The 23,468-nt window shown below is 40.7% G+C and overlaps 1 protein-coding gene across 1 annotated transcript; it reads right to left on the bottom strand.

Moving 5' to 3' along the window:
* Positions 1 to 1,311: 1,311 nt before the first annotated feature.
* Positions 1,312 to 17,315, bottom strand: DEPDC7 (DEP domain containing 7). The gene is made up of 9 exons (XM_070762332.1): positions 17,099 to 17,315; positions 12,522 to 12,915; positions 10,553 to 10,683; positions 9,055 to 9,244; positions 6,961 to 7,175; positions 4,496 to 4,638; positions 3,244 to 3,369; positions 3,078 to 3,156; positions 1,312 to 1,668 (listed from the first exon to the last, which is right to left on the bottom strand). The coding sequence occupies exons 1-9, from the start codon at positions 17,169 to 17,171 to the stop codon at positions 1,439 to 1,441; spliced, it is 1,581 nt and encodes a 526-aa protein (XP_070618433.1). The 5' UTR covers positions 17,172 to 17,315; the 3' UTR covers positions 1,312 to 1,438.
* Between the last annotated feature and the right edge of the window lie 6,153 nt (positions 17,316 to 23,468).

The following is a 23,468-nucleotide window of genomic DNA, read 5'->3' as shown; positions in this document are numbered from 1 at the left end:
GCTATTGAATAAGTATTTGTAGAGGCATTATGTTATGAAATATTATGCAATAATAGGATCAGCATTGTTCTCATTAGCACAAGGAAGGACTAGAAACAATGGAATGAAACTGCAAGGGAGTAGATTTAGATTAGATATCAGAAAAAAATCTTTCTAATGGTAAGGGTGATAAACTGGTGGAACAGTTTGCCATAGGAGGTGGTGAGCTTGGCTTCACTGGAGGTCTTCAAACAGAGACTGGACAGTCATCTTTCTGGGATGGTTTAGTGAATCCTGCATTGGGCAGGAGGTTGGACCCAATGACCCTGGAGGTCCCTTCCAACTCTATGATTCTATGATTCTATAGCACTTAGACTTATATACCGCTACACAGTGCTTTACAGCCCTCTCTAAGTGTTTAACACAGCCAGCATAATTGCCCTCAACAATTTGTGTCTTCATTTTACCAACTTCAAAAGGATGTAAAGCTGAGACAACCTTTAACCAGTAAGAATCAAACTGCCAAACTGCTGGCAATCGTCAATCAGCAGAATTAGCCTGCATTGTAACCACTACTACCATGGCTCATTGAGAACATAAGAGAGATTTGAGCATAGAAGTTTTCTGGAATAAGCAACTTTCACAGGATATATTGGATATTTTTACTTGCACTTAACTTCCTTAATCTTCCCACGCTAATACAATTGTTTTCTCCATATAAAGGCAGAAGTACCTGTATAACACCAAAGTGATTTACAACTCCACTTTAATTAGAGAAGTAACCTAAAGGCTTTGTTTAACCACAGAAAACAGATTTCTGGTATAGATTTGTCTATGCATTGCATAGATTATAATCATGTTTTAAAAGTGTTTATGTTGTTAATTCAAGACTTTCATCGGCAGTTTCAGGGTTACAACCAAAAAAAGTTACAAAGGTTCAGCAATTGCTTTAATGTACAGTATTATAAATGGCTTTTCTTTCAGTCATTTGGATGAATGACTTCTGATTTTCAGCTTGTCTGGTACTGGTCAACCACTCACCTGACCATTTCTGCCATGGGCGCCAATTGTACTTCAGCATGCTACTGAAATATATCAAATGACAATAAATTGGATATGCTGCCAGAAGCAAAGTAGATGGCCAGGTGTCATGTGATAGTAACAAGAACATACACTATAACTAACACCATTAGCAATTCAATTATATTTCTTTTCTTTGAACTGCATTCTGCTCAAAGGGCTTGTGTTCACAAAGGAGGTCAAAAGGTATTTACTTTCAGTTTTTGATGATGTATTTCTTACACATTTATGACAAGTACTATTTTCTCACTATTTAGAATATAAATCTATGTTTTATTGTTTTTAAATAGCAGTTTTGGCAGGTGGATCCCACCCCTATTTACATAACACTTTTAAATACAATATAAAACAATTTTATGAAGATGCACAGTACAGATTTTTAGAGGTCAAGTCTACCATTACATACAGGAGCATCTCTATCACTAAAATACTGCAAAAAAATTCTTGGATAACTAGTATAGAATTGATCTAGCAGTTTCTTGCGTTCCTTGGCGGAAAGACTAGAGTCTTCATCAATAGCTTTTAGTAAAGACACCAGTTCCTCTTTTGTAGTTTTTTTGGCACTGAAATGATACTCAGATTCATCAAGTCTCTGGCAAAAAGTATATCCTGGAACAAGAATAAAATTCATTATTAAAAATACCATAGACATTTGAGGTATTTATAATGGTTTTCTTAACTGTTTTCACAATATCTCCTTATTTACAATTCATACTGGAGATGTCATTTTGGGGGGGGGGATAAAGGTGGAGGAGCTGTCTTGCTTAAATGTATTTTAGTCACAAAGGGATCAAGTTGCCCAATTAATCCCAACTCTCCGTGAAGTTTTGGACATTTAGTATTAGAAAATGGTAAGTACAGTAGTACCTTGTGAAACGAACCCCTCGTCATAGAAACTTTTCAAGATACGAACCCGGGGTTCAGAATTTTTTTGCCTCTTCTTACGAACTTTTTTTGCCTTATGAACCGGCCGCCGGGATGCCCTGCCTCCGGACTTCCGTTGCAACAGCATTTGGGTTCGGGAGACCGCCGAGAAACGTGACCGCCCAGCTGTCACCTTCCGAAACAGCCGGGGGGCTTCTCGGCGTTCTCCCGAACACTGAACCCAGAAGTTCGGCAAAAGTTCAGTTTCAGGAGACCTCCGAGAAGCGCCGCCGCCCGGCTGTCACCTTCCCAGAAGAGTCGTGGAGCTGTCGGCCGGTCGAGAGGCTCAAACGGAGGTGGGGAATCCCAATAGGGAATTCCAGGGGCGGAGCTTTGTCATCACAGAGATGTCCTTCCTTGCCGGCGGAAACGGGGACTCCAGGAAGGATGTCTCCGTGACATCAAAGCTCCTCCCCTGGAATTCCCTATTGGGATTCCCCACCTCTGTTTGAGCCTCCCGACCGGCCGACAGCTCCACGACTCTTCTGGGAAGGTGACAGCCGGGCGGCAGCGCTTCTCAGCGGTCTCCCGAACCCGAACGCCGAACTTTTGTCGAACGCCCCCCGGCTGTTTTGAAAGGTTACAGCCGGGCGGTGGCGCTTCTCGGCAGTTTCCCGAACCCGGAATTTTGCAGAACTTTTCGGTTTCGGCATTCGGGAGAATGCCACGAAGCACCCAGCTGTTCCGGAAGATGACAGCTGGGCGGCGGTGCCCAGTGGAGTGCCCGTTTTTGAGATTTTTTGGGGGGGGCTTTCACACATTAATTGGTTTTCCATTGTTTCCTATGGGAAACATTGTTTCATCTTATGAACTTTTCACTTTACAAACCTCCTCCTGGAACCAATTAAATTCGTAAGACAAGGTATCACTGTACTGAGATATTCAGTTCTTCTGAATGGGTTGAAAACATGTAAAGTTTTGAGTAGCCCATATTGTTACATTTATTTATTTTTGATGTCACTCTTCCTGCCAAAGAGCAGGTTTTTCTAAATTGGCTTCTTTAGCAGCTTCATTTTCATAGTGGACTATGCCCTGAGCAGCCCATACTAAAGTTTATTATTAACATGACTAAAGCTAATGAAAATAAAGTTTACCAGTATTCAGACTGGAATCTCTGCCACTCTGTATAGCCAGAAGCTTATCGCTGACCATTTTATGTAGTGTCCCTGAAATCTTGAACAAAATAAGATAACCTTAAGTTATTAAGAATGGAATAGATTATGCATAATAATGTGGAGAAAATGACTTGTGGATACCAACCTTTAAAACATCTTTCTGATAGTCCACTAGAAATAAAATCAAAAGATCTGTTTTTCCTTTAGATAATGTTTTATTGTTGATTATGGCTTTGGAGAACATTCTTTTCACAACCATCCTGTTTTCACTCTATAAACCGGAGAGATTTAGGGGGAGGGGGGAGGGAAGCAGAAGGATTTAAAGTTTGTACTGATAGATCTACCTTATTTCCTGTAGCTATAATTATAGGATATATTCAGAAATGCATGCCTTTTGTAAAAGGGTAGTCAACCATAGTAATACAAGTGCAAGCTATTTTAAACATTATGCAAATGAGGTTGATTTATTCCAGGGCAACCTATATGCAAGCATGTTTTGCATTCTTCCCATGGTCTCCCTTCCAGGGCTAAACTACGTCAGCCAGCTTATCACAATGCTTTCATGGGGCAATATTAGAAGTTTATAATCATGGTGTAGGAATCCATGCTAAGGTCACCTTCTCACTTCACCGTTCCTCTTCTCAAGAGGAATGATGCTGCCATGTATAATTGTGGGGTTTTTCCCGTATATGCAGTGGTATCTCAGTAGTTGATTGCTTCAAAACCCATCAAATTTGGTACTCAATACATTTTAATGTCAAAATGTTATCCCAGTGCTCAGCGTTTGTTTAGTACTTGTCATACTGTGGTAAGAAGAAAGGGACGGCAGCAAAGAACAGACAGGAAGTCAGACATGCTGAGAATGTTGCTGACATAGGAAAGGGGACAGATAGAAAGTTATTCCTGGCCAAAATGAAGGGTCACATTATTTGTTTTGGTACTCCTTGCACCTCCCGGAATCAATTAACATGTACTGAAGCACCACTGTAGTATTTGGATTCATTTATTCATTCATTTCATTCATTTATTCAATTTTTATGCTGCCCTTCTCCTTAGACTCAGGGCGGCTTACAACATGTTAGCAATAGCACTATTTTAACAGAGCTAGGCTATTGCCCCCACAATCTGGCTCCTCATTTTACCCACTTCGGAAGGATGGAAGGCTGAGTCAACCTTGAGCCAGTGATGAGCTATGAACCGCTGACCTTCAGATCTACAAGTCAGCTTCAGTGGCCTAACACAGAATTCAGGAACCTGAAGCTTTCCTGAAGTTCTAGAATTATCATATTGATTGCTGTAGATTAGGGTGTTGGGAGTTGTCTGAAGGTCCACAATTCTCTAACTACATCCCCATGTCACCAAAGAGCATAAAGAGGTTTCACAGATGAAATACTTGCCTCACTTTGTAGCTTAGGTTCAGAATTCTGAGCTATCACAGCCATGAAATAAAGGAGTTTCCTGAATTCCTCTCTTGCAGAGCTATGCAATAATTTTAAATAGAGCTGAATGGCTTCCAAAGCCTGATCCGTTTTCCCATTAACTGGAAGGAAAACCAAACCAAATTGTTACATTGCATTTTTATTTAAATACTGATTGACGAACATATGCATGGTTTGCCATTTCCGTCTTATTATAGACTATATAAGAATGCAAAATATAAATGTAGATCAAATTGATTAAATCTATTTTTTTCATGGTTTGCACCAGAACTTACTTCAAATTTTTTTACTAAAATAATATGGTTAATAAGATCATAAATATTTCAGAAAATGGTCCCTTTATCAAACCCCACAGCTTCTTGATTTAGTTAGAATCCAAGTTATTTGTTAGCTATAAATAATAACACCACTACCATTGCCAACATGACACACTGGCAGAATGAATCTCCTGGCAAATCCCTATTACATTGTTATAGATTTCCAGTGTCCATTACGGACGTTTCATCTTATAAGGAGTATATGGGCTATCCATAGATTGACTATTGTCTGCTTCGCTTTAGAAATTAATTGCATTAATACATACATAAAAGTGCTGGTTAAGTCTTACATGCAAACAAATAACCTGCAGGCATAAAGATAGCTGTAGTTAGGATCATAGTGGTATCTTGACATTCAAAGCCCTGACTTGGATGTGGTTGCTTTTACTGGGTTTTACTGCAGTTGTTAAGTGAAGAAGTATTAAGGTGATGGTTTAGCAAATCCTTCATTCCTTGTTTGTTTGCTTTTTGAAAGCTAGTTGTAAAGGTCACAAATAAAGATCACATGACCCCAGGACTCTGCAGCCATTGTAAATACATACCAGTTGCCAAGAACTCAAATTTTAATCATGTAACTGTGGGAAATACTGAGATAGTCCTAAGTACAAGGATCCATTGTAAGTTACTTTTTTTCAGTTTCTTTTAGCTTCAAACAATTGCTAAATAAATAGCTGTAAATCAGGGACTACCTATGTATGTATATACAAATGTCACTGATCTTCTGCATGTTACAGAGAGCTCTACAGTGATATAGGTAAAGCTAAATATTACATCTCAAAGGTACTTTTCACTGTTAACCAAAGAAGGTTCTTGGATAAGAAGCGAAATGTCTTCAAAGAAAAACAAAATCCCAAGAAAATCCAGTTGCCTTTTGAAAAGCACCTTCGGCACAACCATGACCTGGATGAGTAAGAATCTTCATAGAAACATGGATTACATCACTGCATTGGTAGGAGGATGTATCCTGCAGTGCCGTACATTGGAAAAACTAGCACATAGTTCATATTCACTAATCACTGGCTCTCACATACAGTGGATTTCACACTGTGATAATTGATCACTGTTGCTTGATTTTGGCTTAGCTATAAAGTCTGGCACTGGGATTTCTAAATCATAGATTAGGACTTAGCATGTTTGTTTGTTTATTTATTAGATTTGTATGTCACCCCTCTCCGAAGACTCAGGGAGACTCACAACAGCAATAAAAAACAGTATAAGAATGGAACAAATCTAATAATAAAATATATAAAACCCCCAACAATTAAAAACCATACAGCACATACACACCAAACGTGAAATATAATAAGCCTGGGGGAGATGTCTTAGTTCCCCCATGTTATGTAATATGGCCACAGTAATTTACTTTAAAAAACTATGGTAAAACAAAGCATGTTTTAGGGTAGTATGTGGATATGAAGCAAGGTAGAATTGATTTGTTGAAACTGAACAGGTATATTTTAAATGCACATCTGACCTGTTATCCCATCTTATTTTTTTTATTCGTAATGCAAAGTCGCAAGCATATTTAATATTCCATGCTGCTCCTATTTCCCCCGCAACAACAACAATCTTGTGTGCGAGTTGGGCTGAAAGGGAATAACTGGTCCAAGATCACCTAGCTAGTTCTCATGCCTAAAGTGAGAATAGAACTCACAACCTCCTGGGTTCTAGCCTTGCCCACTAGACCAAACTGGCTGTCATCTTTACTTCCATCACATTGTAGGCTATTTAAAAAAGTGTCAGCCTGTATTTAGACTCTCCATTGCCTTTATAAGCAAACCTTTGTGCATTGCCCCTCTTTTCAAAATTGAAGCAGTTTGCTGGAGATACCATGGATGACGACGACGACGACGACGACGATGATGATGATGATGATGATAATAATAATAATAATAATAATAATAATAATAATAATAATAAATAATTTATTAGATTTGTATGCCGCCCCTCTCCAAAGACTCGCTTTTCTGTGGATGGCCCCATTTTGTCAACACAGGACAATCTTGGTTAATGGGAGGTGGGCGGGGGTGGGGGAGGGAATGCATGACAAATTTGTATGACAAAAGACTTTGCTTTTTACAACATGTGATAAATCCATTCACTTACCTAGCAACTCAGCAATTCCCAGGTGGATTTCAGGCACATGGTTTAGCAATGGCTCCTTTTTTTGGCTGTAATACTTCCCAATAGTATCAAACAACAAGAGTTTCCCCACATGCCTTTTGTCAGGCCGGTCATGTAAATTGCGGCTTACTTCAACCACCATTGCATCTGGGAGATACTCCAAACAGTCAATTGCTGCTGAAAGCCATTCATCGGCCCTAGAAAAAAAAGATAATGCCTACAATGTTCTATGGATTATAGCAGTGGTCCCCAACGTTTTTTCCACCAGGGACCAGTTTCAGCAAGACAATTTTTCTATGGCCCAATGGGGGCGGAAAGGGGCGTGGTTGGGGCGGGATTAAGCATGTGGGTGCTGGTCCTCCCCGCCCCTCTTTCCCGCCATCGTCCTGTGGCCGGCAGAACCTGCCTCCCAAGCCCTCTTGCCCAGCGGGAGCTAAGCGCTGGAGAGAGGGGGTCAGGCTGGCCCTCCTGCCTCCCCCCAGCCAAAAGCGCAAAAGCACCCCGCGGCAGAAGCCAAAAGAGGCTTGGGCCTCTCGGTCCTTCCCGCCCCTCTGTCCCGTCCATCGTCCTGTGGCCGGCAGAACCTGCCTCCCGAGGCCTCTTGCCCGGCGGGAGGCGAAGCGCTGGAGGAAGGGGGTGGCGGCATGAGGGCCGGCAGCTGCTGACTCCACGGACCGGTGCAACATGCCCCGCGGCCCGGTACTGGTCCGCGGCCCGGTGGTTGGGGACCCCTGGATTATAGTACTGGTTCTACTGCAGATAACATTTTGTTGTGAATAAGTCCCACACGAAGTAAGGAGAACATATTAGAAGAAGAAAAAAACAATAACGAAAGGATCTCTAATTAAAGAAGATAAAGCAGCCACTGAGCATGGCACATTTGGGCAGAGATTATGACACAGAGAAGGAGGAGAGCCCATCTCAAAACTCAGGAGTGAGCAACTTGTACTCCACATATGGCTCTGCAATATGTGGAGGCAGGATAGAGAGGCCAATGTGTTTGTTAGTACTATGTACATAACTGGCTGGGTTTGGCAATATATAAACCAACTATCAATGTATGTTTAAATGAATTATAACATGTTAGCTTTAAGAGTTAGTGCTGCAGTTAGCCATAAGAGGGAGCCAGAAGCATCTCACACTCTCCCCCTGATTACTGTGCTATTTTTGGTTTGTCTGTTTGACTATGTTGTAGAACTGTGTGTTCAAATGATGGTTTAATGTATTTTGTAAGTAAGGCTTATAGTATTGTTTAATGTATTGATAGAGGCTTATATATCTTTTTATATATCTTTTTTATTATTAGATTTGTTTTAAGGTTACACTGTTTTTATTATTGTTGTGAGCCGCCCTGAGTCTTCGGAGAGGGGCGGCATACAAATCTAATAAATAATTATTGTTGTTGTTATTATTATTATTATTATTATTATTATTATTATAACATTGCATATGTAGTGTGAGTATTGACTGATGTAATTGTGTATGACTAGGATTGTTCTTGACTATTTGCCAAAGTAAATAATATTTATACACTTAATGTATCTGGTTTGTCATACTGAACCATTACTCATATCTCTGGGCTATCAGCTGGATATCTACTAGGCCACCACGTTTCCTCTGTGCATCCTTGGTAACTCAAGGGTCACTCTGCACACTCCTTAACACTTAACAGTGTTCAGCTTTCTTAACTGGCAGGGGGACTTAAGGGACAAAATGGGTGCCCGGACCCTAGTGTTTTCATCACTCATATACACATCTTCCAATCAGCACAGCAGGGTTTTCCCCCCCTATTGGTGGACTTTCTAAAAGAGGGGAATTGTAATCCTCAAAAGGCCCTCATTCAATCCCCCATTTCCTTCAGAGGCCATAAAAGGCCAATGATGTCTCTTATGTTCTTTTGAAACTCTCCACAATTAAAAATCTGGCCTCAAATCACAAAAGGCTTGCCCATGTTTACTCTATACTTGAATCTTGTCTTTTGCTGCTTGGGGGGTGGGAGGCTTATATTTTAGGAAGGCAAATAAAATCAGTTTTTTTTACCTTCCTATTCGTATAGCTATATACATAAATACTTACTGAGCATCTCCAAAAGCTTTCAGAATTTGTCGGTCAAGATAGCTGTTTGTGATGCTACGTTCAGGTTCCTGCTTTGTTTGTGGGAATTGGGATCCATTCTTGTGGTATTTAATTAAAGGATCAAGCAATGGAACATCTATTAGCTGCAGGAGACGGGCAATAGTTTGCTCTCCCCAGACTTCATCAATGACTAGGAAAAATGAAGGGCACAAACGAAATAGTGAGATTATTAAGAAACATACTGTATATATACATACATACATATCAAGAAATGTAATCCAGTCTTTGTGTGGGGTGACGGACTCTTCTTCTGCAGAGAACATTAAAATAATTTATTTCTCCTTCTTTACTATCAGCCACAGGAGTACTTCAGAATAAAAAAAAGAACATAACCAATAGAGATTTATGTGGCAAATAGTAAGGACTCCAATGTATCCAAAATGCTTTACATTCTTTCCTGTTTGAATTGCCAGAGATCTTTACTAGGATGGGAAAACCAATCACATAAATCATGTTAATAAGGATGCATAAAAGAAAGAAACCCTTGTTAACATTTTTTCCAGCTAGAACAATGACACCCTTAACTTGAAGTACTTAACAAAGAACTTGTTTGGGGTTTTGTGCATTTTTTCGGAGCACTCTGCAAAGCCAGACACACACAGAAAACGATAGAACTAGCTACTAAGTTAGTATCGGATTTTGTTCTTGCTCAAGAAGCAAACTGAAAGAACATGGCAGCCCCGTGTTACAATCGTCTTGTTCAAACCAGCTATGGCTTGAGAAGAATGGACTATTTGTACTGCTGGTCTCTAAGTGGTTTGCTAACTGAGCCACAAGTCAGGCACAAAGTAGGAGACAAGGCCACAGTAGCAAATTCCTTGTTCCTTCAAAAATTTATGCCTCTAGTTTAAAATAAAAGCAAAAAGGGAAAACAACAGCAAGTGTTGGAGAAGGAGACATGAGTTTCTCTAGCATGAATTAAAATATTTGGTGTTGTGGAGGAGCTGACTACAACTATCCCTTTCCCATCTCTAGCATAAGCATATTATTTCATGCACCCATATGGACCCTCTGAATTGTTTCCAGGTTGTTCATTAGTGATCTAGGCCAGTGTTTCCCAACCTTGGCAACTTGAAGATATTTGGACTTCAACTCCCAGAATTCCCCAGCCAGCGAATGCTGGCTGGGGAATTCTGGGAGTTGAAGTCCAGATATCTTCAAGTTGCCAAGGTTGGGAAACACTGATCTAGGCTATCATTACTTTCAGGTACCACCTGTTTTTTCTTAATGTGTTATAGATTCATACCATCTAAAATAACTATGATGTGACAGGAAAGATATCTGAGTTGTCAAGCTTATGAAGAATTCAAGCAAATACTTTTGCTTGGAGCTCTGCATTTTATAGTTGACATGATGGAAGAGAGATTCATTTTCTATTTGTCTCCTATTTAAGAAACGGAAAAAAACTTTGCTGGAGTTTGATGTTTATCCCACTTACCTTGACGAGACAAATGGGAAGATGAATTTACTTGAGGCGTATTAACAGGTTTTAGACTCAGGTTTTCTAAGAGATCCTCCAAACTTTCTGACCCCACTGATGATGTGCCGAGTAATAATCTTTTTTCCTGTCTGTAATTTTGAAAAAAAGGAATGGAAGATTCAAGCATCAGTGCTGATAGCAATATTTAGATCTTATTTATATACACAAATGCCAAATTTCTATAACTCCAATGGATACATACATAAATGCTTCCCTTTAAAAAATATTTTGGTCCTAGCTGCATTTTTAAAATTCCATTCAATCACATGCAATTCTTGGAGATGCGTAGATATGTCCCTGCAGTATTCTTGGCAAAGCTTTTCAGAAGTTATTTGCCATTGCCTCTTTTCTAAGGTTGACAGAAAATGACTGATGTAGCTGAATTCATGCCTAAGGTGATACTAAAACTCTTGGTCTCCCAATTTCTAACCTGTTGCCTTAACTATAGCACCTAACTAGCTCTTTTATAATTAATCCACCTTACATTAATTATCACATGGGTACTCTATTAAATAAACAATTCTACATATCTGCATTTATTTATTTGTATTCCAACTTTTTTTGCAAATATTTCAAAGCTGGTTTCTTAACCATTAGACCAAACTGGCTCTCTTATGTTTCATTATCCATAGTAGTCATTTGATCACTAACAAATTCATTTTCCAAGAATAAATTGTTAACAGGGGCTATAATTATTGCCAACATTTATATTATGCAAAATAGTTTGCAAGCTTCCTCACTTTTAAGCATCATGACTCTCACTTAAGTAGTTAGTTATTTTCAATATACTGTATAGATTGACAACTGAAGTTAAAACAGCAATTTGACTAAATTTACTTGGTGGTTGTAATGGTCTTTGTTTAATGATACAAGATCCAAATCCAGTACCACCTGCCAATGCTCGTAAGTTAGCTTGCTAATATCAAATTGCAATCTTGGTTTACTTTGCTAAGTCAGGTAGCTTTATGGATATGTTATTAATGTTTAATGCCTCTGTTGTTAGCCAAAGAGATTCCTTGGAAACAATTGTATGGGTCTCTCTCCTTTCTGAAGACAGATTAGTGGCACCAAAGCCAGGGTCTTTTTGGGCTGCCTCTCTAGCTGTAAAACCACTTCATAGAAACACTTCAATGGTCCTTACATTGCTACTTCTAGGCACATAACAAGATGAAGTTCTTTAATATACATTTCTCCCATCTAGTATTCTCTAGATCAGGGCTGGGCAACTATGACCCCTTTGCAACCTGTGTCTAGCCCAGGAGGTAAAGTCAACAGGTTGTAAAGTTTCAAGTTTCAAGTTTTATTGGATTTATATGCCGCCCCTCTCCGAAAACTCGGGGCGGCTAATAACAATCATAAACAATGTACAATAAAATCCAATACTAAAAGCAAATTAAAACCCCTTAATATATAAAAACCAAACATACATACAAGCATACCACATATACAGTTGTAACGGCCTAGGGGGAGAAAAAGTCTTAATTCCCCCATGTCTGGCGGCAGAGGTGGGTTTTAAGTAGCTTACGAAAGGCAAGGAGGGTGGGGGCAATTCTGATCTCTGGGGGGAGTTGGTTCCAGAGGGCCGGGGCCGTCACAGAGAAGGCTCTTCCCCTGGGTCCCGCCAAGTGGCATTGTTTAGTTGACGGGACCCGGAGAAGACCCACTCTGTGGGACCTAACTGGCCGCTGGGATTCGTGCGGCAGAAGGCGGTCCCTGAGCAAAGGAACCATAGTTGCCCACCCCTGCCCTAGGTGTTCTACAAAACAGCTCTTTTAGTTCCAACATATCCACGCTCACTTTGCTAAGAGATTTGTACTGCCATACAACCGGGAGGGCATACAAGTTAGGAAGAGCCAGCCTACTAGGAAAAAAATATAAGTTGCTCTCTAATTTTTCAATACTTCATCTTGAGCATTCTCACACAGACCTTTGTTGTATAAAATGGCCATGCTGTCTTCCGCAGAGGCCCTCCGCTTGATTCCTTGCATTTGAGAATCTGTAGAGGCTGCAGCTGCTGTCCTCAAACACAGATCGTTTGTCTTTTCCAAAGACCTTGGTGGAAATAGCCTCAAACACCTTGTAGTCCATCAAAGCTTGGCATACTCGTACAACTTTACTCCGATTAATATCTGTGTCACCAAAATATTTGTTCTGGAGAAGATGGGCGTAGACAACATCCACTGCGTCGGAGCCAATAAAACAGTCGTTATAAAATTTCAGATTCTGACGTCGTTTTTTCACTTCAACTTGGGTCTGAAGTGTGTGGATAATGCTGCTCCAAACATAAGTGGCTCCAAATGGTTTCTGTGCCAAGCTGAAGCCTTAGAAAGCAATACAGGTGATGAATCAGCAGGTGCATTTCCTTTCTCAAAAGTATAATTAATGTAAAGGTAATCCTACACTTATGACCATAATTAAGCCCAAAATTTATGTTGTGAAGTCAAACATTTGTTACATGAATTAGTCCCATTTTACAACTTTTCCTGCCACATTTTATTAAGTGAATCACTGCAGTTGTTAAATTAGTAACCGGGTTGTAAAGTGAATCTGGGTTCTCCACTGACTTTGCTTGTCAGAAGTTCGAAAAGGATATCACATGACCTTGGGAAGCTGCAACTGTCATAAATGTGAGTCAGGTGTCAAGCATCTGCATGTAAAGGACATGACCATTGGGATACTGCAATGGTCACAAGTGTTGAAAAATTGTTCTAATTCACTATTTTCAAACAGTCACTAAATGAAGGTTGTAAATCGAGGACTACCTGTACTCATTTTAAAGACTCATTTCCAAACGGGGATCACCAAAGAAATTATTCATCTGAAGTTTTCCTCTCTCACTTGAAGTGGCATTAGTTAAAATTAACTTCCTGGGGTGCCATTGGCGCACAAGAGATTTTGCTTGGCATACTCCAAAAATGGACTGAGCTATGGACTATTCTGAGGTGACTTGTGTGTTTTAAAAGATGAAATTAATGCCTGATGCACTTATTGCAAACTAAATTTGGCTCTTCAAATCTTCCAGCGACATCTAGACTACAGGCCATGAGAGAAGAGAAGAGAGGGAGATGGAGAGAGTGAAAAAGGGGAGAAGAAAGGAAAGAAATAAAAGGAGAAGATGATGGTGATTTGCTTGCAACTGCCAGAAAAACCTTTTGCACTCTCAATCAACTGGATAGTATTAAATTCTAGTAATATTCCTCTCTCCTTCTAGAGCGGGAGTGTCAACCTCGATTTCTTCAAGGGCTGAATCAGCATTGTGATTGTCCTTTGTGGGCCAGCCGGTTGGCCAGGAGAGGAGACAGATGACAGACAGGACAGATGCCTCCTGCAGCTGTGTGCAGCCCCCCTGTGCCCCATTTTCACTGGCAGAGGCTCCCCGGGCCAGTCCTTTTCTATTTTGAGGCCGGTCCCCACAACTAAGCACCCTGCAGACCGGATACAGGCTGCAGGCCTTGACAACCCTGCTTTAGGAGTTGCTACACTTCCTTTTCCTATATCACTTATTCATCTCATGTTGGCTAGCACATTATGACATTCTATGGCTACCTCAATTCTGCTAGACTTAAAATATGCAGACACCTCTTTGGAATAGGCTAAATACCAGTGTTCACAATCCCCAGTCAACATGGGTTATTGAACCAATGTCTAACCATTTAGGAGAAACCATGCTGCAGATAATAATAATTAATAATAATTTATTAGACTTGTATGCCGCCCCTCTCCGAAGATTCGGAGCAGCTCGGAGATGTTGAGACCACTATGATGATTCAGGAAAAACAAGTTATATGATGTCATTTTTTTGTAAAAAAGTATGAAGAAGACCATTGCACTGTGGGATCTTTGTCAACAAAAAACACAACAGGTTATTTTAAATGTTAAAACTGTTGTAACATATTTCCCCCCAAAATGTTTATTCCAACTGTTATTTATAACTTATAAATATCATCCACATTAACACAAACTCCTCTGACGTGTGTAACATAGGCAAAGCTATTCAGCTGTTAATAGGAACTGTCAGCATATAATAGTTTTCAGTAGGCTTCTTCTGCAAAAGTTATTCTAAGAAATATTCCATTCATCTGACACATTGACAATTAGGAGCAGGGTTGTCTCTAGGCTAAACCAAGCAGGCACGGGCTCAGGGATACCACATTGAAAAGACTTGTGAAAAACACAATAAAAAGTCATATGACAGCAATGGATGCTGACTTAATTAAAATTACAATGCAAAATGGGTGAAAATGTCTGAGAAGAAAATTGCCCAGGGATAAAAATCACGAATATAAAATTTTAAAAAATTGAAGGGGGGAGGGGGCACACACCAGAGGCTGCATTATTATTATTTTTGCCATTCCTAACAACATCAGAGAATGAGCTAAACCACAAGGGTAGAGTGCCAAAGTGGCTGGAGTTTCCAGGATGGAAACTTCACCTTTAAACCTCTAAATAGCACCTTTCAAATCTACTCTTATCAGGTCAATCACAGTAACAGACCTAGAGGGATTCTGCTTAAACAAATGGAACTAGTTTCTGTGTGCCTGTGTCTAGGTTTGCCAATTGTTCAAAATCTAACCCTGGACTGCCAACAAAGACAGAATACATAAGAGATAAGCCTCCAAAGACAAGATTGCAAAACCTATTCTGAGGGCTGTATGTGAATATGGCCTGGAGCAGTTGGAAAGAATATAAAGAAGAAATGAGGCACTGTTGCAAAACGTATTCTTGATATAACTACCACTGTGCTGATGCTGGTTAGCAACACTTCAGTTGGGAGAGTTTACAAATTTGCCATCCCCAAAGTGGGAAGAAAATACCTCATTTCCTAAAACTTCCTCAAAGATCCTAAGGCAAAAGGTTGAGCTTGGCACCCTTAACATAAACAGTCATGTATTGATGGCTTTTCTAAAGAGGGAGTGCTGTATTACCCTTGGGCAACCATTCTTAACTCTTTCTGAGAAACCGACAAAACAGCCATTTCTCCTTGAAATAATAATAATAATAATAATAATAATTATTATTATTATTATTATTATTATTATTATTATTATTTAGATTTGTATGCCGCCCCTCTCCATAGACTCCGTAGACAATAACCAAGACAATGTAAGAACAAATCTAATAATTTAAAAAACACTAAAAACACCATTATTAAAAGCAAGCATACACACAAACATGCCATTTAATACGGCGGAGAGGAACTGTGAGGCCAAGGCAATAAAGGAAACCCTGCGCTAAGATAGCAGGGCTGGGAAGTAGGCTAGAGGGAGTCCACCTCAGCACATATCTTCCCCAGCCGGGACAAGCGCCGCATGTTATATAATATCATAAATATTATAATATATAAATATTACATCTTTGTATATCACCAATACCTACATGACAAAACGAACAAACAAATGATGAACTTACTACCACCTCACCCAAAGCAACGGGGGGGGGGGGGGGGGGGGATGGAGAAGCGGCCGAGCCTTTCTCCCACAATCAAACTCCAAGTCACCCGGAGTAGACAGAGTGCCAGCCAACCCTTTCTCCTCATCAGACAAAGAGAGGCGGAAAGAAACCTCGCAAGGACTCCTGCTTGAGTGGGGTGGTGGTGGTTGGACTAGATGACCTACCAGGTCCCTTCTAATCTAATCTAAAGGAAGGGCATCAGGCAAATCGCACCAACCATGACTGCAGAAAATATGACTTCAGCAACAGAGTGATCAATGCCTGGGACTCACTACCTGACTCCGTCGTTTTTTCCCCTAACCCCAAAATCTTCAACCTTAAATTGTCTACTCTTGACCTCTCCCCTTTTTTAAGAGGTCTGTTAAGGGGCATACATAAGCGCACTATGGTGCCTACTGGCCCTATCCTACTGCCCTATTCGCCTTTTTAACATTTCTTTATACTTTGTCATGTTAATACAAACTATAACTCTATACTGTACTTGTTTGACAAATACAATTAAATAAATAAATAAATAAAATTAAATAAAATTAAAATTAAATAAACAAACACTTGGGGCTTTCCCCACTGCCAATTCGGATGCGGGAGCCCAGAGAGCAGCTAGACCAGTGTTTCCCAACCTTAGCAATTGAAGATATCTGGACTTCAACGCCCAGAATTCCCCAGAAGTCCAAATTCCTTCAAGTTGCCAAGATTGGGAAACACTGAGCTAAACCACCGGGTCCTTCAGAGCAGCAGGGCAGAGGAGCCTACTACCTAACGCCCAAATCCGACGGGAAGTTTTTCTCCCGTCCCTTATTTACCCTCCAAGCGCGGGAGCAAAAACAAGGGAATTCTTCCTTCCCTGCAGCAGCACCACCAGCTTTAAAGAATCCGTCCCGACCGGTCGAGTTTCCTTACTTTTTCCCTTTCACCTCAACGTGACGCTCTGGCCGGCAGCTTTAACCTTCTCTATTAAAAACAAAACACCAAAACAACAGCCCCCCCTCAGCCGCCAAGCCTTGGCTCCTCTCTGGTCTCCCTCGGAAACGTCCCCCGGGAATTCAGCCTTACCTGGGGGTCTATTGGCGGGACTGTACACCGCGCCGAGATTCAAAGCTGCCGCCTTCTCTTTCACCGTAGCCATCAGCGCAGCTGCCTGTAAGCCAAACGCGCCTCCGCGAATGACTATAAGCGCCCGCCGCCTCCTAGTGGTCTCTTCGCCGGCGTAAGTTGGGCGGGGCCCTTAAATACGCGCAGGACGTTTGCTATTGGTCCAGATTGGTTCTCCGGGGAGGGTGTTTTTTGGGATACGCTTCTGGTCAAAACAGAGGGCGCCGCGGTGGAGATGAATGGCTCCTCCTGGACGAAGAAGCTGAGGTGTATAAAGAGCCACTCTTACTACTTGTTGTAAAACCCGGGACCTCGGATGATTTTCTTTTACTATTTTGTGATAGTTTTATTTATTTGTTTGTTTTTTCAAGTACATATTGGAGGTATGTAAAGATATAATATTTATATACATGATACTAGTAAAAGGAAAAATAAGAAAGAACATTAGATATGATAATATTCATATACACGATACTAGTAAAAATAATAATAATAATAATAATAATAATAATAATAATAATAATAATCGTAATCCTAGGGGACAGCAGAATTGAGGAGAAGCAGCTAGAGAAATTAGTGAAATACGAAGATCTAAAAATCAACCTGCAACGACTCTGGCATAAGCCAGTGAAAGTGGTCCCAGTGGTACTTGGCACGCTGGGCACAGTGCCAAAGGATCTCAGTGGACACTTGAAAACCATTGGAATTGACAAAATCTCCATCTGTCAATTGCAAAAGGCCGCTTTACTGGGATCTGCAAACAATTCGCCGCTACAACACGCAGTCTTAGGTGCTTGGGAAGTGCCCGATTGGTGATGAAATACGAAATCCAGCATAGTGATCTTGTTTGCTGAATGGTATTGACATAATAATAATAATAATAATAATAATAATAATAATAATAATAATAATAATTTATATGCTGCCCCTCTCCGAGGACTTGGAGCGGCTCACAACAGACTACAATGTCACAAATCCAATATATTAAAAAATACATTAAAAACCCATTATTAAAACCATACAACTCAGTCATACACAAATCTACCATAGCCTAGGGGTAATTCAGTTACCCCATGCCTGGCAACATAGGTGGGTTTTAAGTAGCTTAAGAAAGGCAAGGAAGGTGGGGGTGGTTCTAATCTCCAGGGGGAGTTGATTCCAGAGGGCTGGGGCCACCACAGAGAAGGCTCTTCCCCTGGGTCCCGCCAGACAACATTGTTTAGTCGACGGGACCTGGAGAAGGCGGATTCTGTGGGACCTTATTGGTCGTTGGGATTCGTGCAGCAGAAGGCGGTCCCGAAGGTGTTCTGGCCCGATGCCATGTAGTGCTTTATAGGTCAACACTTTGAATTGTGACCGGAAACATTGATCAACAACCAGTGCAGGCTGCAGAGTGTTGCCGAGACGTGAGCGAATCTGGGAATCCCCATGATAGCTCTTGCGGCCGCATTTTGCACGATCTGAAGTTTCCAAACACTTTTCAGAGGTAGCCCCATGTAGAGAGCCTTGCAGTAGTCGAATCTCGAGGTGATGAGGGCATGAGCGATTGTGAGTAAATGACTCCCTGTCCAAATAGGGCCACAACTGGTGCACCAGGTTGTTCGGCCAAAGTGATTTAATGTAATAGAATTTTTTTATTTGTTTGTTTATTTGTTTGTCAAACATACACAAGATAGTAGGTATAGGTATAAACATAAAAATTAGCACAGCATAGCATTTAGACTTATATACCGCTTCATAGTGCTTTTACAGCCCTCTCTAAGTGGTTTACAGAATCAGCCTATTGCCCCCAACAATCTGGGTCCTCATTTTACCCACCTCAGAAGGATGGAAGGCTGAGTCAACCTGGAGCCGATGATGGGATTTGAACTGCTCAACTACAGCTAGCAGTTAGCTGAAGTAGCCTGCAGTGCTGCACTCTAACCACTGGGCCACCCCGGCTCAAAGTAGGTACAGGTAAATCAGGCATTAGGACAGTAGGACAGGGATGGTAGACACAATGGTGTGCTTATGCTGCACACCATAACTGTTTGTATTCAGTTATTTAAAAAGCACTCTGGAAAGTTCTCAACGTGTGTAATTTTTTTTAAAATATATTTTTATTATTTTTCAAAAAAGACAAAGACAAACAACGTTAAACATTTAAGGAGCTACCATTGCTCCGCTTGTCGTAGAAGTCTAACTAATACAAAAATATAAAACCCTAACTGTTGTCAGATCAATACAGAAATGTCACACGTGTACATTACATTTTTATTAAATTTAACTCTATATTTTTTATTAATCATGTTAATTAAATTTCTTTATCTATAAAATATCATATACTTATTCAAAAAGATAAAATATAAAAAATGTAGGAAAAATAACACTTCTAATTTTATCATACTATAAACTATTTCACTCTATCTTATAAATCAACGTGTGTAAATTTAAGTGGTTTGAGCAGTCTGTCCTAACCCTGCTGCCCCATTTATGCTTGGCTCATCGAGGGACAAATTACAAAATGAACCAACAACAAAATTGTTCAGTGAAGAGCTAAGTCATCACAGAGAGAACAGTGTATGTGTAAACACTGCACTCCTTGTTTTATTTCATTAGATGCAAAACAGATGCACAAATCTTGGCATAATTTATCAGAAGTAACTCCCATTAATGGAACTTATGTTACTCATGACAATAAGGATTTATTGATTCCAATGGTTTTAATTCTATTCACGAATGAATCTAGATCCAGTTCATTGAGGATTATGCTAAAGTAAATGCATAAAGGCTTGGTGCCAAAATATAATTAATTTTATCCTATTGCATTTTTTTCACATTGTACAAGGGTAGCCCAGAAAGTAATGCACCACATTTTTTTTCTCAGCCTACAGTAATGGTACGAATGCGAAACTTTAGATATACATTATTTGAATGGTCAGGAGTGTGTGTGTAAATTTTGTGTTTCTTCAGACAGATAGCGTAACTGCAGCAGTGTTTGGAAATGGCATCTGTAAGTGATTAACGTTGCAAGCAGCGTGTCATTGAATTTCTCACTGCGGAGAAAGAAACTGTTGGGAACATTCACAAATGTTTGTGTACAGTTTATGGAGAATCTGCAGTCAACAGAAGTGCGGTTAGTCGCTGGGCACAAATGGTGAGGCAGAAATGGTGCAGAAATGGCTTCGTGAACAGAACAAGGAGTGGTACCGACAAAGCATACACACCCTTGTGTCTCGCTGGAGAAAGGCCATAGAACAGGACAGAGATTACATGGAAAAATAGGGAGTGTAGAAGAAACATCATTCTTTCTTGTGTGTAAGTTTCAAGGTGTTCAATAAATAATTGTTTTTTAAAATGGTGCATTACTTTCTGGGCGACCCTCGTACTGTATGCGTATGAACCAGTGGATATATTTTCTCTATGAAAAAACAGGTACAGTGCTTCCTGTGTTTTGAGACTTTTCAATAAACAAACCTGATTGATCCTGGAAGTGTACATCCTATTTGTAGCATTAAGTTAGCCTAAGGAAGAGAAAACATTAAGGCTGTAGTCCTCACTAGGTTTCTAGGGAGGAAAGTTTATTAAATTCAGTGGGACACTAGAAGAAACAATTTTATGTTAACAGTTTGGAATCAGTGATGATGGGGTAGCGTTGGCAACTAACAGGCCATGCGAACGGGCAATGGAGAAGTCCAGCCCTAAGCCCCTATTATATGGGTTGCCTCAAGCCTCCATGTCCTCATACTTAATGTCTACATATCGCCATTGGGAGAGGTCATCCACCAGCATACTACTTGGTATCATTATTATACATCTCTGCTCCACGCCAGGCAAGATGCCATTCAGATGCTGGCTCAAAGCCTGGAGGTTATAAGGGCCGGAATGGGGAGAAACTTAACCCTAGAAAATGCAATGGTTTTATTTTTTAAACCTCCCTGGGTCACGGACATTGATATCTCTGAACTGCTCCCCTGTACAACCCTGCTGCACAATTTGGGGGTCCTCTCGGACTCAGTGGTCTTGCTGGAAGAGAAAGTGGCAATCATGGTTAAGAGCAGCTTTGCATAAATCCACCAATTTTGCCCATTTCTGGACTTGGAAGGCTTTGCTCAGTCATCTGGGCTTTAGTCACCTTCCACTTGGAGTACTGCAATGTACTCTACATAGAGCTGCCCTGGAAGACCCCCTGAAAGCTGCATCTTCATTGTCTTCCAGCAACCAAAATGATGTCTCTGTGCATGGATGTTACTAGAAGGAGTGTGTAGAAGGAAGTGCGCAATTATAGTATCAAAGACGTGGCTAGCTGCTGAGAGTGGAACAAATCTGCTCTTCTACAAGTTCCAAGTAAACAAAAAGAAGAAAGCAAATCAGTTTCCATGATCTGTGTTAGCAAAAACTTCAGAAGAGAAGGATTTAGGGGTAGTGATTTCTGACAGTCTCAAAATGGGTGAGCAGTGTGGTCGGGCAGTAGGAAAAGCAAGTAGGATGCTTGGCTGCATAGCTAGAGGTATAACAAGCAGGAAGAGGGAGATTGTGATCCCCTTATATAGAGCGCTGGTGAGACCACATTTGGAATACTGTGTTCAGTTCTGGAGACCTCACCTACAAAAAGATATTAACAAAATTGAAAAAGACGGGCTACAAGAATGGTGGAAGGTCTTAAGCGTAAAAAGTATCAGGAAAGACTTAATGAACTCAATCTGTATAGTCTGGAGAACAGAAGGGAAAGGGGGGGACATGATCGAAACATTTAAATATGTTAAAGGGTTAAATAAGATTCAGGAGGGAAGTTTTTTTAATCGGAAAGTGAACACAAGAACAAGGGGACACAATCTGAAGTTAGTTGGGGGAAAGATCAAAAGCAATGTGAGAAAATATTATTTCACTGAAAGAGTAGTAGATCCTTGGAACAAACTTCCAGCAGACGTGGTTGGTAAATCCACAGTAACTGAATTTAAACATGCCTGGGATAAACATATATCCATTGTAAGATAAAATACAGGAAATAGTATAAGGGCAGACTAGATGGACCATGAGGTCTTTTTCTGCCGTCAGACTTCTATGTTTCTATGATATGAATTTGAGCATATCTCCACCATTTTCAAATAATACTGTATTATTATTATTTTTTGCAGTATAGGATGCACTTTATTCCACCCTAAAAGTGGGTGAAAAGTTTGGTTCATTTGAGCAGCATCATTGCAGTGCAAGCTGAGCAGCTTTCTAGTTGCTGTACGCAATTCAAGGTGCTACGTTCCCGCAGGCACGTGGGAACACCACTATGAGGATATCTGACCATCCAACTAGGATAGGGTGTATGCACTCCAATAGTGGGTTGCTACCCATTCAACTCGGTTTAGGTGAACCAGTAGTGGCAGTAGGAGGCTCCACCTACCCACCTGAGCATTGTCACGGACGATTGTGCATGCACAGAAGCAGTGCACATGCATGCTTGCTTTGCTTATGTGCACATCTCCAAACCAGTAACAAAGGTAATGTGGCCTGCCAGCAGGCTGTGCAGCTGATAGCAGAACCTGTTCGAGAGGAGACCAACTTGGTGATGTGCAGCGGTCTGTGCAGCTGGCACCTGAGTCGGACTGGCGAGGACTCAATGCTAAACAGGCAGAGGTTCAGCCAGGGATTTTGGAACCTCTAGCATCTCAGGGCAGTGATGAGGAAGAAGAGGCTTCTCCTCTTCTTAAAGCGCGCGCGCACACACACACAGGAGTGGTTATTCCAGAGGAGGTCTCCTTGAGAGTAGGACTTGGGTCTCATTGGTCACTCCCCTAGTTTACTTAAGGAAAGCAGAGGCAGCTGAAACTCCACAGGAAATGTTTGAAATTGTGTGTGTTGTTGCCTTGCCTGGAAAATCTCTGCTCTGCTTATCTGTTTGTTTATGGAAGACAACTTCTAGGCATTTTGCCAAACTTTGTGAGCTATCAAAGACTAGTTGCTATTCTATGATTTAAGACTTTCTGAACTTATGCAAACTGTTAATGACAATTAATTAACAGTTGGGCTTTTGCAGGAAGACTGCCTTTAACTTTGTGTGTGTGTATGTGTCCCCTCTATTAAGGTATTAGTAGTTGGTTATTGATTAAAATAAGTTTGAACAAACTCTGTTTTGCTATGTTTGTAGCTGGGGCAGAACAGGTAAGTGAAATCCACTACTGATGCACTTGCTTAAATATTGCCATCTAATAGGACCTTAAAGATGTATCTTTTCAATGGCCATTCCAGTCCTTTGAAGTAGCCTCCCACTGGAGATCAGAGGGACCTCCTACCCTTTTAGCCTTCCAGAGGGTGATGGAATACCTGGCTCAACCATTGGGCTAGAATAGGAGTTTAG

The sequence above is a fragment of the Erythrolamprus reginae genome, chromosome 1 (genome assembly GCF_031021105.1).
Source record: "Erythrolamprus reginae isolate rEryReg1 chromosome 1, rEryReg1.hap1, whole genome shotgun sequence".
Lineage (NCBI taxonomy): Eukaryota > Metazoa > Chordata > Lepidosauria > Squamata > Dipsadidae > Erythrolamprus > Erythrolamprus reginae.
The sequence above is the reverse complement of the archived record's forward strand: the minus strand, read 5'-3'. Positions and strand labels throughout refer to the sequence as shown.